Raw genomic sequence first — 19,471 nt, 5'->3', positions numbered from 1 at the left:
TTAAACTGAGATTGCAGATTGACCTTTGCTTTTTTTCTAGTTAACATATGCATCTAGACAACATATGCATCAGAGTGGCATTCCTCACAAGTACACAATAGACACATTAGTTCCCTTTTTGACTCCTGTTTCAAGAGGAATTTATCAGATTAACTGTATAACTCCTTCCAGATTTACCTACTTTTAAGATAATGAATTTTGTGCCTGTGAGTAAACTTTTCTGCTGGTTAAAAAAACAAACAAACAAATACCAGCTCAATGTATTTTTTTCTTTATACCTTTTGGGGCAGCATTTGAGAAAATAGCAAATTTTTGGTTTGAAGATGGTTTTACATACATATTTGTCTCTATCTAAGTGTTCATTTCAAATGTGTGAGATGGCCCAGTTAGAATTCTAAGGCCCAGTTAGAATTAAACTTGGCTAGGGGTGTTAAGGATAAAAGGAAGGGATTCTATAGGTCCGTGACGAATAAAAGACTAGGGACAACGTAGGTCCCCTCCAGAAGCTCTCAGGAGACCTGGTTACCCTGGATTTGAAAAAGGCTGAGGTTCTTAATGACTTCTTTGCCTCAGTCTTTACTGGCAAAGGCTCTGACCACACCACCCAAGTCTTGGGAGGCAGATGCAGGGACTGTGAGAATGAAGACCTTGGGCCCACTGTAGGAGAGGATCTGGTTCGAGACCATCTTAAAAATATGAACGTACACAAGTCCATGGGACTTGATGAAATCCATCTGCAGGTCCTAAAGGAGCTGGCAAATGAAGTTGCTAAGCCACTAGCCATCGTATTTGAAAAGTTGTGGCAGTCAGGTGAAGTTCCTGATGACTGGAAAAAGGGAAATATAACCCCCATTTTCAAGAAGGGGAAAATGGATGACCTGGGGAACTACAGACCAGTCAGTCTCACCTCTGTGCCTGGCGGAATCTTGGAGTAGATTCTCCTGAAAGGCACGCTGAGGCACATGAAAATCAACAAGGTGCTTGGTGACAGCCAGCATGGCTTCACTAAGGGGAAATCCTGCCTGACCAATTTGGTGGCCTTCTATGATGGGGCTACAGAACTGATGGACAGGAGTAGAGCAGCTGATGTCATCTACCTGGACTTGTGCAAAGCATTCAGCACACGACATCCTTGTCTCCAAATTGAAGAGACATCAATTTGATGGATGGACCACTCGGTGGATAAAGAACTGGCTGGATGGCCGCCCACAGAGAGTTGTGGTCAATGGCTCAATGTCTGGCTGGAGACCAGTAACAAGTGGTGTCCCTGAGGGATCAGTGTTGGGACCGGTCTTGTTCAACATCTTCGTCGCTGACATGGACAGTGGGATTGAGTGCGCCCTCAGCAAGTTTGCCGATGACACCAAGCTGTGTGGTTCAGTTGATAGCTGAGGGAAGGAATGCCATCCAGAGGGACCTTGACACGCTTGTGAGGTGGGCTGATGCCAACCTTATGAAGTTTAACCATGACAAGTGCAAGGTCCTACACCTGGGTCGGAGCAATCCCAGGCACAGAGATTCAGAGAAGAGATTCAGAGCAGCCCTGCAGAGAAGGACTTGGGGGTGTTGGTTGATGAGAAAATGAACATGAGCCAGCTTCAGTGTGCATTTGCAGCCCAGAAAGCCAACCGTATCCTGGGCTGCATCAAAAGGAGCGTGACCAGCAGGTCGAAGGAAGTGATCCTGCCCTTGTGAAGTGATCCTCTGCTCTTATGAGACCTCACTTGGAGTATTGTGTGCAGTTCTGGTGTGCTCAACATAAAAAAGACATGGAACTGTTGGAACAAGTCCAGAGGAGGGTCACGAGGATGATCAGAGGACCGGAGCACCTCCTGTATGAAGACAGGCTGAGTAAGTTGGGGCTGTTCAGCCTGGAAAAGAGAAGGCTGCATGGAGACCTCATAGCAGCCTTCCAGTATCTGAAGGGGGCCTATAGGGATGCTGGAGAGGGACTCTTCATTAGGGACTGTAGTGACAGGACAAGGTGTACTGGGTTAAAATTTAAACAGGGGAAGTTTAGAGTGGATATAAGGAAGATGTTCTTTACTGTAAGGGTGGTGAGGCACTGGAATTGGTTGCTCAGGGAATCTGTGAATGCTCCATCCCTGGTGGCGTTCAAGGCCAGGCTGGAGAGAGTCTTGGGTGAGATGGTTTAGTGTGAGGTGTCCCTGCCCATGGCAGGGGGGGTTGGAACTAGATGATCTTAAGGTCCTTTCCAACCCTAACGATTCTATGATTCTGTGATTTTGCATTTGCTTCCTTAATAGAATTCCGCCTTTTTCCTGTTGTCCTAAGAGAATGAATTAGGTTCCAGGTGGTAAACTCAGCATCTGGGGATTATTATTGCTAGTCATGTAGAATTAATTACCATTGCATCACTCTAATTTGTAGGGTGTCGTATTAAACTAGAGGCAGATCTGAACCCCAAAGAAATTTAAACTTAAGTATAAAATAAGAGATTAATACTGCAGAGAGACAGGATGATCCTGTGGTACTGATGAGAGAAGCTCAGTGGGTGATAAGGAGCAATCACAATGGAGCATGTATGCAAACATTATACATTTTTTCTTAGGCATTAGGAGGGTGGTGGTTTTGCAGGCCTTTATCAAGTGATACATGTCAAGACAGGGTAAAAACTGAACATGGTTATTGAAAAATTGGACACATGGACAGTTGAGACCTGTGTTATTGCGTGAAAACAGGCAGGCACCATTGTTTGTATTTGCACTTTGAAAGTTGATGGGTAGGAATGCAAATAGAAGTCTTTTAAAAGCGGAGAGAAGCAGATTTGTTCTTATTCCTTGCTCATGTTTACTACATTGGGAAAAAATAAGTTCTATTCCTGTGCTGCTGAAAGTTATCATGGTGGATACCCCACTATTATTAGTTCATTACTTTTTTGCCTCAATATTGAGGTAGCTGTACTGAATCAGTGCATTTTATACTTGTAAGGGATTCCAAAGCAAGAAACTTATTTTATAATAGCTATGAAGGTAGGATATACAAGTCCCTAAACTGTTTGTTGGTTTAAGAGGAGAAGGGAAGAAGAAAAATAACAGAAAATTATATGTGGCTGATCAAAGATGCAATGTGAAAAAGGTGTAGTAGCCTCTGACAATCATTAAATCTGCAAAAGAAACCTGGTACACTGGGTGTTAATTACAGTAATTCAAGAGGTTTCTGGGAATACAGTGGCTTCTTTTTCATCTGGCTTGTACAATTAATGACTCAAGTTTTCTGTTAAGAATCCTTAAATCGTTCTGCTGTTTTATGAACAAAAAGAAATGCCTTGGAGACATTAGGCAGAGTTTAGTTTTCCAAACTTCTTCAAATGCCTTCTGTGTCCTAAAGATACTGTCTTTTCTGTGAGCTCTCTAAGGAGGCATGGAAGCAATTTCCTAGAGATCGTGTACTTACTAATTTATAGAATGGTTAGTTTTGAATAAGGGTTTGAATTAACTGATGAGTCGTAAGTTTATAAAGTATTTACTTCATATTCATTGCAACCTGGATCCTTAGTATTTAGTGACCTGGTCTATAGATATTTACCATGAACATAGTGCTTATCATTGCAAGTCATGAATGGAATTATTGATTGCTCACAGAAATGAGTACTGTGCTAAATGCAACAAGTGTCACAGGGTCAATTCTTCTGTCTCCATTCTTAGTACTCCGTTCTTAGTTGCAGATATATATGCAAGTCACATTAAAAGTGCTTTCATATTGTTTGGGTTTTGGGTTTTTTTTATTCCTTTGTCTTGGCTTTTCCTGAAGATTTCCTCACATTCCCAACTGTAGTTCTTGCCTCCAACATTGACACGTCTTTGAGGCTTGTCAACATAAAGCAGTGTGTGGTCTCAGAGTTGAGCCTTTCTCATCTGTATGATTCCAGGCAGAGACCTGTGAGCAATTACTCAAACTAGCCTCTCACAGAGCAGTACCTGGAGGCATATATTTAAATGTTTTAATTATCTCAACAGGGATAAGGCATAGGAATTTTTGAGCAAGATAACCTGGCAAAATTGCTGAGGAACTGTAGATGCTTTTCTGTAGGGAATCGCCTTCTTTTTTATGCATCTATCATGTCTGGGTAACTAATGTATATTGGTTTCTTGAGAAGGAAAAGAAACTACCACTGCCTAGTTCATGAAAACAAAATGGGATACAGAAGCTTACCCCAGAATTGTGGATGACATAATGAAATTTTATTTCTAGATATGAACTTTCATAAAAAGACAGGAAATATTTTGGTTCTGGGGTGTCTCCATCCAGAATATATTAGCAACAAATTACTATTTAATACAATAAAATTAATCATCCTGGATTAGAAGCAATTTGAAAATGGTTTGCTTGCCTAAGCCTTGGCTAAAAGTGTGCCTGATCAGAGGCAATATATCTGAAAGGAAAACAAATAGATCTTCCACTTATTCACAGCGCATCTAAATAGAATAAAGACGCAGTCCTTCCCTACATTTCAGAGTTTGAGCTTTTACATTGTCGTAAAGGAAATGCACAAAGGATTCAAAGCAGCTGAGGCAAGCAAAAAAATATGAAGGAATAAAAAAAAAAAAAAAAAGGAATATGTTTTCCTTCTCTGAATTAAATGACCTTAATGTTTATAACAGGATCTGAAGCATATCCATATTCAAACATTTTCAGATAATACATGCCTTTCCCAGCATACAGCCACTGGCTGCTGTGGGCCTTGCCTCCCTGTGCTGAAACAAGGAGCTAAAAGAGAAGATACTAAGCAATCGCCTGCAAACTTAGCTCTACCAGTGGGATTGGTATCTTTGCGTGTCTTGAAGCCATAATCTGAAGGACGTGAAAACTTCATCACCTTTACTGCTTTGAAAAATGTGTCAAAATTCATCAATACTATATGTAATTCTACAAAGTGAGAAGTCATAAATACTTGAAATGAGTAACCAAGAACAATCTATATAATTATTTAGGAGCCCTGATGACTGTCATTAGCAATAATGATGATGAAATTAACAAGTAAAAGCAAGAAATGAGAATATGAGGGAAAACTTGCTAATCCTGAGATATTTAAAATTGTTGAAGTTTTGTGGGCTATGGTAGAAGCTACATAAGTTAAAGCAATTAAAATTTGCCAAATAAAAGCATTCAGAAATGAACAGTTTGATATTGTCAGGAGGGTGATGAGATTGCCTGATGTCTGGCTATAGTTTTCAAGATCTTCATTTGAGAAAGAAATTAAATAGAATTATTTACTAAAAATGTTTGTCTTGCTTCCTTTTTCAGCGCAAATTGAAGTGATACCATGCAAAATTTGTGGTGATAAGTCCTCTGGGATACACTATGGAGTCATCACATGTGAAGGATGCAAGGTATGAGATTTTAATACAGCATAGTCATCAACATCTGCATTAGCCTCAGGCAAGAGTGTACAATAATACACTCTTACATGCTTTCATGCAGTGGTGCAAAAGGCTGTAAAGCCTCCTGCTGATATAGACGTGTTTCATACCTAACTTTACTAGTTGCTTTTCTTTTCATCAAATAGTCTTTACAGTTAACTCCCCGTTTGAAACATGAACTTACCACATCTCATGCAGTTTAAGTGCTGATACAGAGGCTGACAACTGTAAGTCACACCTGTTCTACCTTAAATCGACTTGAGAAATGGATTTCTTGTTTCCTATACAACCTGTGTAGCATTAGAAGTTGGTGCAGTATCTCAGTTCAACATCTTAAAAGCTTAGAGGTGTCAGTTTGGTCCTATTTTATCCTCTTTGTATTCTCTGCAGGCAAATTGTAATCTCTGGGAGAAAAAATGCCTTACATTATAAGTAGTGTAAAAGGATCCTTTGTTTTCTTCCTTATAGGCTCCCACACAGGGCAGTTGCTGGGAACTGGGGGTTAAAAAAACAAATGGGGAGGGAGGACAGGAAAAAAAAACCTTTTCCAGGATACTAGTTGTATTCATGTATTATCACAGGCATTATTTCAAATAACACAAATCAAACCCCAAGCCAAGAGAAAAAAGGCTTCAGTTTTCACCCCCAAAATACTCTATTATCACAGGAGTTATTACTCATGGAAAACCAGAATTTCATACTACATGGTGCTATTTCAGCTTTGACTGTAAATGTGAAATGATTAAGATGGAGGGGCAGCATCTCTAATTTCTTCTATGTGGAAGCACACAAACTATTATATTTGAAAGTGGGTGTATAATTGTAGAATGAAATAGCAATTCTGTGTTTGCCTAATGCTTTACAAAATTTTAGAACATCTGAAAAATCTGAAAATTTGGGAGCAGTCATTCCCAAAAGAAACTTTTTAATGCCAACACAGTGAGAAGCAATATATTGTGAAATATCACATTTGTTTCCAAAAAGTTAACAATTGTAAACAGAACAACTTACAGTGTTTCACTGTCTTAGTGACACTGGACTAAAAATAAGCATCTTCTTATAATTATCATATGAAACAGAATTAGATTAATTGATCTAATCCTTCAAAATATAGGCACAAAAGATACAGGAGAAAAATGTTTTAAACAGAAAAACCGCATCTTGTCACAGTACTCAGTTCTTACAGAGCTGTTAGGGGTAGAGTCACCTGTAGATGTGATTAAAGTCAATACTGGCCCTTATCTGTTCCTCAAGAGGAGATGATACCCCTCAGCTCTCTATGTAGACTGCTTATTGAGATAAAGAGCTTCTCTTCCACTTACAGTGCCTTTAACCCTATTGTTTTTGTGCCAGTTTTGCAGTATCAGATCTATTAGTCTAATCTGGTTTTGTGAGCCTGTTGTGAAAAAAGATGTCAGTTTTCACATTGGGTCAATGGGAGGCATTGCAGTCTGTCAGAGTTCTGTTTTAAGGTAAAGTACTGTCTGAGGCAGCGCAACTCTGTTCTTCATTGCCCACCAATTAAATAACTCTTTGTTCAGCCCACATACTCACTGGTCATTTCTGGTTTCTTTTGTCTGAATGCATTAAAAATCTGAATTAATTAAGAGGATGGCCATGTGTGGAAGGAGGTGAGGACCACTCCACAAGCATGCACACACACTGAGCTGGACACCAGACAGCTGCAGTGTTTCAGGGCACAGCGTCCAAGGATTGTACTGCCAGTGGCAGTGCTACAAACTTCAAGGGACAGGAAATCCTTTAAGTCTGTGTCTCTACATTAGCTATGTCAGTGCAAATGTGTATTAGAAGTGCTTAAGTGGCAACTTAAATATTACTGCTGTTTCACAGGCATGCCTGCATACGCTGAATAACCTGCAGGACCCACTGAAGAAAACAGTGGCTCTGCCACTGTCATCACTGAAAGGGTGAAAATGGAAGACAGGTTTCCATCCTGTCTGTCTTCATGACTCCTTCTTTTTCTGAGAAGCCTTTCATCATTTCTCCTGCCTGCAAAATATTTGCTATGGACTTTTTGTCATGATTTAGGCAGTAGTTTGCATGACTGTTTCCCCTTTCAGACTGACTGTTGGTGATGGATAAACTGACTTGTTCAAGATGCAGAAAGACTTGTCAGTGTTGGGAGTATTGCAAAACCTGTCATTGAGACCATATCTCCTCAGTAATGAACTGCAGTGTCCTTTCTCAAATGGAATTATTCTCTGTAAATATAGCCAGTATTATATAAAGATCTCCTAAAAATGAAATTAAAGGATTGCCTGTACTTTGTAAGACAGCATTTAAATCTCTCTTTCTCAGGAGAAAAAGAGTACAAAATTGAAAGGGGGGGGGGGGTGTGTGTTAACATTATTTAATTAATTTGTTCTCTCAAATCCATATCCACTTAGGAGCTGCTAAAATCTAGATCTTTAAACCAGAAAACCCTTTGTATGTCAAACCCAAAATTGACTGTAAAGTACAGCAAGTAAAGCAGATATATCTGCAGTTAGCATCCATTTAGCCTTAAACTCACCTCCACAGTTTTGTGAAAGTTTTGGCCAGGCAGGGGCAGGTAAGTTTCCCCCCAGAGAGTTTCTCTAAAAGATATCCATGTTCTCAAAAGTGCAAATCATAAAACTTAATTTAGATTTTGAATATACTATAACTGCTGATAAAACCAGAACAGGCCAGATGAAATGAGTCTCTTCATGCTCAACCCCAGAAACTAGTACTGCTGGTGTTCCTTGGTGAGACACACCAAGTGAGACATCCTCTCCCTTCTTGTCACACCACATCATCCTCATTGGATTCAACAAGACTTGAGCAAGAATTCAGGACTACCCATAGCAAGCAAATTTAGTCCTGTGAAGCTGTCGTCTTGTTGTTTCCCCACTCTCACTCCTCCAAAACACATGGCTGCCATGATTCCCATGCTGGCTATTGCCACCTGTCAGCCTGTACAGTGATAACACAAGTCAGCTCTTGCTTTATGGCTCCATTCAGAGCTACTTGCAGGGCAGCCCAAATAGGCACAACCACTTTGGCATCATTCCCTTCTGGTGAGTAGTGTAACTACAGAAATAATGCTTTCTGCCCTTTTTCTCCTCATGGCTTCCTGCACTGGCTAGGCTGTCCTTCAGCTTTCCCACCACACGAAACTGCCGCTGCCTGTTTGCAGATGCCAAAATGGCCAATAAACTTCTCTTCTTTGTTTCTCTCTCTGTACTCTCTGTTCCTCCTGTCCTTTATTTTACAGGAAATAAAAGAATATTTTAAAATGCCTTCTGCCCCTTGCTTTCTCTCTCTAATCTTCACCTCCTGGTTTCATTTCCCTTGACGCATCCGCCGTTTCATGTCATTGCTACCAAAATTGTACCTCCTGGTGTAATTCAAAGCACCTGGGAGCTCATAAGGCCTTAAGTATGAGTTAATACTCCTTCTAGCCATCTGATCTTTAGCCTAATAGCCCAAAACTGGTCAGAAAAACCTTCTAGGAGATAGAATAACTACAATTTTTTTTTCAAAGATAAAATGGTTAATGTTATATTCTATTTAAATGGAAAATGTCATTACTTTCTCATGGTAGTGACTAAAGATGTTACTTTCTCCTTTGTGTGTTGGTTTTACTTGATACAGTCATTAAATCCTAGTGCTTTTGTGATGCTTGAATTTCAATTACTTTTCACTCCTGAAGTGTATGGTCGCTCCAGATCAGATTTACATTTGCCAGGTCAAATTGAACAGTAGACTTCAGCTTCTAATGCTGTGCATTTAGAAGCTGGTTATTACCAGTCTGTCATTAAAAGAAGAAAATAGTCAGAACTAGTACTTTAAAGTCATCTGTTTACAAATGCGGGCAAGTTTTTCCTCTACTAGGAGCAAACCTTAGACGATGCACGGTCATTATTGCACAATAAGAATACATTCTTTAACTGTAATTATTATTTGCATTTTAACAAAGTAGAATTATATTCTTTACAGAATAAAGCACAGTTCTCCTTATTATAAGTAGATGTTCTTTTTTTCACTATACAAGGCAAACACATCTGCAAAGCCATAGTATAAGTAGCATTGCACTAAATAAGAGTTTATTGTACTAATTTGTGTGGTTCTCTGTTTATGTGTGTGTGCGTGTACATATATGCACATCATAATACTCTGTCTTTTTTGCTCTCTTATCCCTAGGGATTCTTTCGGAGGAGTCAGCAGAACAATGCCTCTTACTCCTGCCCAAGGCAGAGAAACTGTTTAATTGACAGAACCAACAGAAATCGTTGCCAACACTGCCGACTGCAGAAATGTCTTGCCCTGGGAATGTCTCGAGATGGTAAGGAGTCAGTTTCCTGCTTCGCACCCAAACCCTTTGAAATTCTTCTTCACTACTGACTTACTTAAACTCCCTGTAGATTTCTGGAAAAAAGAAAGACGAGAAGCTCCTTGCTTTGTAAGGCACATGCTGTGAGATACATATCTTTGTTATTTAGTTAACAAAGGATGCTATTTTCATGGGGAGGGTGGGGAAATCACAAAATGGAGAGCAGCATTAGTTTGGAACAGTCAGAAGTGCAAAGTGTTGTTCTGATCAAAAGCACCAAAAGGTCACCTCTGGAGAGGTAGATTTGTATTCCAGTTTATATAATCTCTTATATTAAACATTAACATTTATCTTAATGTTAAATATTAACATGTGAAAGTATCCCTCTCCTTGAGATCTCTAAAGGTCTGTCACAGTAAATAGGCAGTTAAGAAGAAATTTGTACCTTGATAGCATTAGGGGGTTCTGTTTATTTTATTCAGAGCACTTGACCAAATATTTTGTATTACTAAAAAAGCATTTATTTTACCCTTACATTGCTCCCTGTCCCTGTCTGGGTCTGTAAAAGAAGCATTTCATAGTTTAACACTGAATTGGACACTACACCAGAAAAAAACTCCACCATGCATCCAACAACAGTATCCTTTGGTCCTTGAGGAGCTCTGGTCTACCTTCCAAGTTCCAACATGATCAGCAGAGTGAGAACACATGCTAGATAGAGGCGACGGTCTGTGGGAGGCTTGGGCAAGGTTGTCAACAGCTGACCTGCCCCAGCCACCACTGCTAGTGCAGGGTGGTTTCAGCTCACAGACGCATCTTATTAAAAATGATCAGCAAGTCCAAGAAAAAAATGTTCTTTTATTGAAGGCAGGTTATGTTAATTTCAATTGCCTAACAGCAGTTTTCTGTCTTGGAAAATTTACACAAAATGTATCATTTGAAATTAACAGTCACTGATGGAGAAATACTCAAAGTGCAATTTCTTACCACAGATTATAAACTTTTTTTAAACTTGGACTGTAGTAGGTCTTTCCTACTTCAGTGTGCCTCATGTCTGACTGGAACAACTATGAGAGGGTTCTCACAGTCTAGCTTTTAATCCGTGAGGCATTTTTGGTCCTAGTGTGCACCTTACTTGAAGCCTTAGTTCCCAATTCTTCCCAGAGGACATAGAAGTAGTAACATTTCAGTAATTTAACAGCACATGCCTCTTTCCTAAAAGTAGTACCTTCCAATGATTTGAGCTATCACAGGAGCATTTTAATTTGACTGACAACACTGTCTTCCCAAACTATAATTCAGGGACCACTGCGTACAGACAAAGGGAGTGATTCTTCTGACAGCATCGCTTTCTTGTCTCATTGTTTATGCAAGGGTGTTTATACTTAACAATTTTAAGAGCTCTTGTGAGTTTAAAATAGGTTGTATAGACTTTTTTAACAGAGAAATTCAATGTGATTTTTACCTCTCAGCCATGTAACATTCATTTTTATCATGCAGAGGCAAGATGCTAATTGACAGCAGCTGGAGAATCCAATTAATGAATATATAATGAGAATAAACACTGGGTGTTTGTTTTTATTACTGAGGCCCTAAATTTGGAGAAAATACTCTGTTGCATTTTTCAAAATACAGTCATTGTATATTGCCAGTAAGAGTATGCATTGCATTGTGAACTGATTCCAGGGGGAGGCTGTATTTGTGTGAGCTAGCTTGCAGCCTGTGTGAAGGTCTGCAAGTAAGTTGAGGTTGGCAACAAGAAATAAACCTCTTAGTGTAAAAAATTGCAAATAAATTGAAGCGGCTGCTATCTCCTTGTGTTCTGGTACTGCGTTTTCATATTATGCTCTTTATTTTCTGTTCTTTTTCCTGACTGAAGATTTTTCACATTCATCCACACGTATAGACTCAGACTTTTCCCAAGGGCTATAGCTGAACTGTGGGGTAGCAAAAATGAGAGCAAAGCCCATCCTGTGCTAAGAAATTTGATGATCCTGAATTCATTCCAATTATAGATGGACTGGAAATACTCAATGTTGGAAAATACACTTCATAAAACATAGAAATTAGTATTTCCAAAGCAGTGTCCTCTTATCTGTGCTCTCAAAAATTCTGCTGAATTATTTGGAGTACAATTTTAGAGCCCTCATTTGTTGAAGAGCACAATTAACAACGAACTCTGCTCTGACATTCCAAGATCTAACCCAGTACAAAGTCAGCATTAAGAGAGAGATGTAGGGGGGGATAATCAGCTATGTCCCACTGTATATGCAGACTGTGGATTTACTCCTCCTAGTTCCACAGCAATCAGCCTGTCATTTTTGTAAATTTCAATCTCAGTGGAATAAACACTGTTCCTGGGAAGAGTAGTGTGCACTCTGATGTTTTCCTCCCTTTCTCATCATAAGAAATGCATGGATTTATGCATGGAGATTATGTAAATTGATTGTGTAAATCCCTGAGACTTTCCTCTGTGGAAAAGATTACATCCATTTGCGCTGTTTACCTTCAAATCTGTTATTTTCCTCTAGGTTCTAACTCTAACCTGTAAGATTTTTTATTTTTTTTTAAGTGTGACGATAGCACCCCATTGAAAGGATGCGATAATAAGGCTTTAGGGCTTGTTTGCATCCGAGTTCTAATCCCGTTAGAGCACTGTTTAAAGGTTTGTGGAAAGTTGGTAAGTCACATGGGATATAAATCTAAAGACTGTACATTTCATACGGCTCTGGGTTGTTGCTCAGTGAACACAGAGATATAAAAGGATACGTGGTCTTTTTAACATTCACAGTAGGGAGTTGCTTGGCTGAGGTCCTCCTGTCAAATAGGAATCATTGTCATCACCTTGTAAATCCAAGCACACACTACTTTTTCCTTTGTGAGAGTTTTCACAGCAAAAGTAATGGCTGCAAGTAAATATCAAAAGAGTGGTGGGATTGAGGGGAATCAAGAAAAAATGAAAGATGTCAGTGGTTTGCATTGTGCTTTGCTTTTCAGCTGTGAAGTTTGGGAGAATGTCCAAAAAGCAGAGGGATAGCTTGTATGCTGAAGTGCAGAAGCACCAGCAGCGACTGCAAGAACAACGGCAGCAGCAGAGCGGTGAGGCAGAAGCCCTCGCCAGGGTTTACAGCAACAGCATCAGCAATGGCTTGAGCAACCTGAATAATGAAACTGGCAGCACCTACTCAAATGGGCACGTCATCGACCTGCCAAAGTCTGAGGGTTATTATAACGTGGATTCTACCCAGCCTTCCCCAGACCAGTCTGGGTTAGACATGACTGGAATCAAACAGATCAAGCAGGAACCTATCTATGACCTCACCTCCGTACCAAACTTGTTTACCTATAGCTCTTTCAACAATGGGCAATTAGCATCCATGGGGATATCCATGAGTGAAATAGGTAAGGAAAATTCTCATTCCTCTAGTATAATGTATATATATATAAATTACATTGCAATACTGTTTTTATTAAAATATTATATAGGCATTCCATACACAGGTACGCAATAATTACCTGTTCACACATGTCTGTATGTGCACACAAATATAGGGAGTAATTGAAAGAAAATCAGTCTGGCGGTAATTGACACAGTATCAAGGCAGTTGCAGTTTTACCAAAATCTTCAAATTATGCAGTTTCTTAAACTCAGCAGTTCATGTTCTGTTTATGAAATAGGAGCATCAAAGCAGGTGGTGAATCAATCAGAACCAAGTGATAGTATTGGAAAGCTTGTTTCAAATGAGCTCATTACTAGCAGGGTTAAATGATCTCTTCAGCCATCCATCCATCCATCCATCCATATGCTTGTAAACTCCCAGAATCCCTACGGAAGTTAATTCTAGTGTATTTATTGTCAAAAAGCACCAGCTTGCTACTTCTGGTGTAAGGATATATATACAGAGCAAGATCACTGTATTCATGAGGTGCACAAACTCTGAATGTAGTTGCATGGATAACCTTGTTCCTCTGCTTGAATGCCTTCGAGAACCTGTTCCTTGATTTCTTCTTTAAAAAGTAGCAAAGAAACCTCTGTGAAACAAGTTTGAAAGACAACAGATTTCTGTTAATCTAATGCCTCTAGTCGTACCTCTTAACGCAACTGGAAGTACTACTTCTATTATAAAGAAATAACATGAAAGAAGATTGTCATTCTAATTAGGTATTTCCAACCTCAACAAGTGAGGTATGCTGAGTCAATTGTGGTTGAGAATATAATCAAAGAGTAACACTTCATTACTGCAATTTAATTAAAAAGAAAGGAGGAAAAAAAAAAAAAAGGTGATATTCAAGAGTACCCATAACAAATCAATTAATGTCACATCATAAAAATCAGGTACAGTTCTGGCCTGGCCTTGCTGCCTCATGGAGGTATACTGAGATGTCTAAATTTATGTGTACACAGACTCACCGATGGCCCTGGAGATGGGGCATGCACTCAATATATATTGCAGAAAGGGTGTATGAAGTAGATACTGTTGGATTTAAGAAAAATGAAGGTGCAGCTAGAATCTGTAGCATATTTTCTACCCATGGCTGCTCATGTACAGGAAGCTGTGTAACAAATTGTGTACTTGAATTGCAAATTTGCTTTGGAGAAAGTTATGCTTTTCTGTCCCTCTGTTTAGTGGGACATGTTTTGTTATCTTGTTTGGCCTAGGCTGCTGTCCAGTAAAGTCCTACACCCCCAGCTTAGTAGTACAGAGGATTAGTAAGCTTTCCTTGCAGCTGTTGTGGTCATGTGCATAGTACTCACATGTGGCTTGTGCAAATTTCACTTCTTAGCAGTGGTTCACAGTACTCCAGCTATGAGAGAGATAAGTCATAAGAGCTGTTTCCCTGGAGCACCCTGTACCAAAGAGAGATGTTCCCAGAGAGATTCAGAGCATGTACCAGAAACAGGACAATTCTGATAGTCCATGAATTAGGGTTTGTGCATAGTTGCAGAAGTGAGCCCAAAGAGAGAATATGGCCACCGGACTATATCCTTAGTTGCTAAAGGATTCCATTGAAGTCAGTGGGATCTTTTGACTCACAGATCTTTAGAGAATCGAACTTTTATCTCTTGCAGGATCACTTAGAAATAATGCATCCTTAAATAGTCACTTTTATTTTCTTCTCCGAGTCCTAAACCAGCCAGCCCTAAACACACCCCACATTTTCTGGTCTTTCATCCTCTTGTGTCATGCAGCCGGTGTTCCCATTCTGGGAAACACAAAGCAGCAAAAAGCACAGAACAGAGGGAGCAGGACATAGCAAAAGGCCTGTCTCTGAGCTGACAGCAAAATTCAGGTGTTGGGAGCTCCCTCTTTTCCTTTTGAAATTGGAACGGGGACTCCTAAATTGTTACGATTTTACCCGAATTCTACTGTATGTCATTTGTGGCACCCACAGCAAAGAGGTAAGGGTTTTAGTGAGAGGTAGTGTTGTATAACATGTCAGCTGACACAACTGAAAAAATGGAAGAAATGTACCATAAAATATTTGGATCTATGCACAGATAAATTACATTTTCAGTGTTTAAAAGCAACCAGAAAATGCATTTTAATGCCACAGTGGATCATTGGACCATCTATAATGCTGCAGTCTTGCAGTCAAAGCAGGAAAACTCTAAGCACTGGGATGCATTGATTTCATATTACGGTGTTCTTAAATTTCACCACAGCATTTTATCTTACTCACTCCAGTGAGATTTAGGAATAAGCTCAACTCCTATTATATAGAAGGTACTGCCTTAACTGTTAGATGAAATCATAGAGAATATATAAGAGATGGATCAGTGCAGGATGGCATTGATCCTCATGCCTAATAGAAATTTCTTTATACTATCTTGTCTAGTGGTACATTGAATCATTGCCTAAAGTATCCCAATCATGTTAGTTCTTTTCCTCCCTGAGGACTTCTACCAAATCAAAATTTCCTGGCTTAGTTTTCTTCTCATCTTTATATTCTGAATATACATCTGAATATACATCTGAAACCCATACACATGGGGTTTTTTAAGCACAGAATCTCTTGCCACTTGCCTGGTCTTGAGTGCAACCCTCTAATTTTTTTCCTCACAAATGAATACATGAGACTCCTTCCATCCTTAAGCTCCTAAAAGTTGCTTTAAGCTATCCAAGGGACAGACTTCTTCACAGGGAGACCAGAATCAAAGCAGTCTTTGCAGCTTCTACATCACATGCCAACTGATACCCAGTTCACTTACTCCTTCAATGTTATTACTTTGCTTGTTTCCCACTCACTTCTCTCCTGAGTAGGGCAGTTTTTATTAAGATATCTCTGACAGAATGTTTGCAAGTTTAAATCTTTCATATTTTCTTATTTTTCTAACATTTTCAGTCCTGTTACATTATGTCTCAGTCCTCACTTGTGCTTTGTGACTTCTTCCAATTTAGATTTACCTCTTCATTTAGTTAGCATGCTTTGAACCCGCTCTTTCAGGTTATTAATGAAAATGTTAAATGCCTGTAAAACAAGTTCTAACAATGGTCCCTGCAGCACCTGACTAAACAACTTACTGCAATTGCATAAATTCAGTGTTTACTTTTTGCTTGCTATACAACAGTAAGGTTGTCTGAAAAATCCAAATAACAAGTCTTCATTTGTCTGTCAGATTCAGTTATAAAAGTAATATTTTCTAAGATAATTTGTGACATAATTTACACATCATTTACATTCTTTTAATCACGTTAATTTTCTTATCCACCAAAAAGGAATCGAAATGGTCAGGCCTACTTTGATCTTTAACAGTTCTGTGCTTCAATGTGAATGTGAAAGTACTCTTTTCCTGAACATACCTTCATCTACAGTAGACTTTGTAGCAGAAATGGAAATTGTTCAACTTAACAGTCTTGAAATTTTACACAGCAAATGTTTCAACACATAGGATTAGAATGGCACAACAAGCAAAATATACCTTATCCTGTATTGCATGCTTACTAGTATCTGTAAATGCTGTACCAGGAAATAGGTGTAAGAGAAAGAGGTGCTGACAAATTAAAGTTCTGTAGGGCTCCTTCACATGTATTTAATACTAATATTCCTCCAAATGAGTTGAATAGTCCAGGGCACAACTGCACAATATCTGGTCACTACAGGATAGGTAATGTCTCCTACGGAAGACAAGGGTAAGTATGAGCAAAGAGCAGTTTCATATAGAAACACAGATTTCTCATGTAAATTCCAGGGCTTATGATGGATGAAAGTTGAATAAAATCAGGTGGATCCCCATTAAGCAGAACTGTACCTTAGGCTCAGCCCACATTACTGTTCTATTTTCTGTAATAAAAAGAAACAAAGCATAAAGAAATCCATCCAAAGCTTGTAAATAAGTATATGGAAGCAAAGCCTTAGCTTGGCATCATCTGCATTTCCAGGCCATCTGCTTTTTCTAGGAGAGGTATTTTTGTCCTTAACTCAAGGCATCTTATGGACACTTGATCTGGGTTGGTAGCAGGGTGAGCAGAGAACAAAATAGGTCAGATGCTACAATCAGATGAGTTGTGCAGGCGCTTTCTTTACTGCTGTCCACGGGTGGCATGATCAAGGTGTGTCCCACCAGCCAACCATACTTCCAGCACAGGAGACACCCATGGCCCGAGGGTGCATGCTGCCAGGAACCCTGTGACACAGTCCTGCTTTTACCACCGTGCCATGTGCACATCTGGGAAGGCAGAAATTCCCTCAAACTGCAGGGTGAAATCCACTTGTCATGTCAAAAGGAAGAATTTGGTAATTTGCAGAACAGCTTTTTTCTCGCAGGGAGAGTCACAGAGGTCAGATGGTGTGTGGGAAATCCTAAAGGGAGGAGGGAGCTCCATTTCCTGACCTGGTAGCCCCATAGAGGAATGGCAATGCTTGCTCCCAAGTGTGATTTTAAATTAGCAGGTATTAAAGGCTTGCTTTTAGACTTGGTCAAATTAAAGACCATCTTGTTTAAATATATGTGCATAATATTATCTGTCACTGAGCTGAGCATTGCATTTTCCTCACAAAATACATGGCTCAGATCTTGGACTGTGAAAGTTAATGGAAAGGTTTCCCTGCCTTGAATGCAGTTGAGATTACCAGCCTATGATTTCCTAAAGATGGGAAGAAATAATTAGCAAACACTGTTGTGAAGAAAACAGGTTGGTTAAGGATTCACTCCAGGTCACATTGAAGACCTATAGTTGTGTGTATTTAGATGGTGAGTAAGGCAGTACTAGAGCATACAGGAGGTTACATATGCCAGCCTCTGTAGTAACAGAAAGTTTTATGCATACTTACATGGCATTTCTTCAGCATCAGTGCTTGAAAAGAAACTTACATTTCTACCAAAATTACAATGAAGTACTAAGGAAGGCTGGTTAGCTTGGGCCCAGTCTTCCCTTTCCTCAGTGTCTCTGACCCTGTTCTGTAGTGTGTATCTTAAGGTGAGCAATAGCTCACTAGGGCAGCCTCATGGTGAGAATTGAAGGAGATACCACCTTTCTTGCTCATCAAATCCACCATAAAGCACAGCTCTTTTAACCCTAACACATTGACAGGAAAATTACACTAAAGCAAAACCTTCAAAATGTTTTAAAGACTGGTTCAAGATGGGTATGTAAAAGTAAAGCTCCCTTGGTAACTTAAAATGACACCCTGTGCTTATCCAAACCTTAGTTTAGCTGGGTTCATACATTTATCTCACAACCCACAGCGAGCAACTGTATATACTGTAAAGTTATTAAATTTCCATTGCTGCAATACTGTATAAGCAGGATCTTAGCGTTAAGTTCTCTCATTATCCCATCCTAAGTGGAGATCTTCACCTGGAAACATTTTCATGTCTTTTCAAATATGCTTGAAAGTCAGTCCCACACCTTCCTTCTTTCAGTACAAATATTTCCATTAACTTTAGAAAAGTGTAATTTAATCCTCAATCATGGATGCCCACAGCTCTGCATGTTGCATATGCAGTATATAAATCAGCATCAGCCTGATGTCTTAAAAAGTATGCTCTGCCTTGTTGTTGAAAGTTGCAAAAGCACTTATCTGGTGTAGTAAGCAATTTTTATTATTATTTTTTAACTTCTTTCTCCAGCATTTGTTCCCAGTGCAAAATCAGCATCGACAGTTTACTGAACATATATTGGTCAGTTAGATGTGGCCTCGGAGAGACCAAGGTACCCTGTAGGGATTGTCACATTCAAAATGCAATGAACCCATGCCTATGGTGAGATTAACGTCTGTGTTGACATGCCCTTTACAAGGCCACTGCTCACCATACGGTGAAGCAGAAATGATAGGTTCATGGCTGTAGTACTGCGTAATGTTTCTTCACCCCTTTTTCTAAGCCATAGTTTAACAGCTCTCCTACCAAGGCTACCGTCAACGTTTTCAGGGCAGGTGCCTACAGCCTTACAGCTCTACTTCAGCAGAACAATGTTGCCATCTAGCGAACAACTAAAAATGTGCAGCATGTGCGTTTCGCTCAGATACCCTTAGGGCACTATATCTTACCGTCATTGCCTATTTAAAGGTGACAATCAGAATGAATTAATATTTCATTACTCATTTCAGTTCATGTGACAAAACTTAGAACTTCTGCCTTTTTTTCCCCCTTATCATACACTCAAGAAGAGAACAGCGAATGGCAAGATTTAAAACTTATTTGACAGCACTGCTCGGTTAGGAAACACTTCAATTTCATGAAAAATGAACAGAAAAGTGGCAAAATAAATTAGAGCATTATGGTGCTGAAACATTCTAGCTAAACTGATGTTGGAGGGAATGGTGGCTT

General features: G+C 39.4%; 1 protein-coding gene across 1 annotated transcript in view; it reads left to right on the top strand.

Annotated features, from left to right (window-relative positions):
• Positions 1-19,471, top strand: part of RORB (RAR related orphan receptor B) — a 130,335-nt gene that overhangs the window by 88,884 nt on the left and 21,980 nt on the right. The window contains exons 2-4 of the mRNA XM_057425814.1: positions 5,269-5,354; positions 9,570-9,711; positions 12,697-13,101. Of these exons, the coding sequence (XP_057281797.1) occupies positions 5,269-5,354; positions 9,570-9,711; positions 12,697-13,101 (633 nt within the window). The remainder of the gene's footprint in view (positions 1-5,268; positions 5,355-9,569; positions 9,712-12,696; positions 13,102-19,471) is intronic.

This window comes from Pezoporus wallicus, unplaced genomic scaffold, assembly GCF_028554395.1.
Source record: "Pezoporus wallicus isolate ANWC-B61680 ecotype Strahan unplaced genomic scaffold, APGP_CSIRO_Pwel_v1 contig_7485, whole genome shotgun sequence".
Taxonomy (NCBI): Eukaryota; Metazoa; Chordata; class Aves; order Psittaciformes; family Psittacidae; genus Pezoporus; species Pezoporus wallicus.
This window is presented reverse-complemented; position numbering and strand designations above follow the sequence as displayed.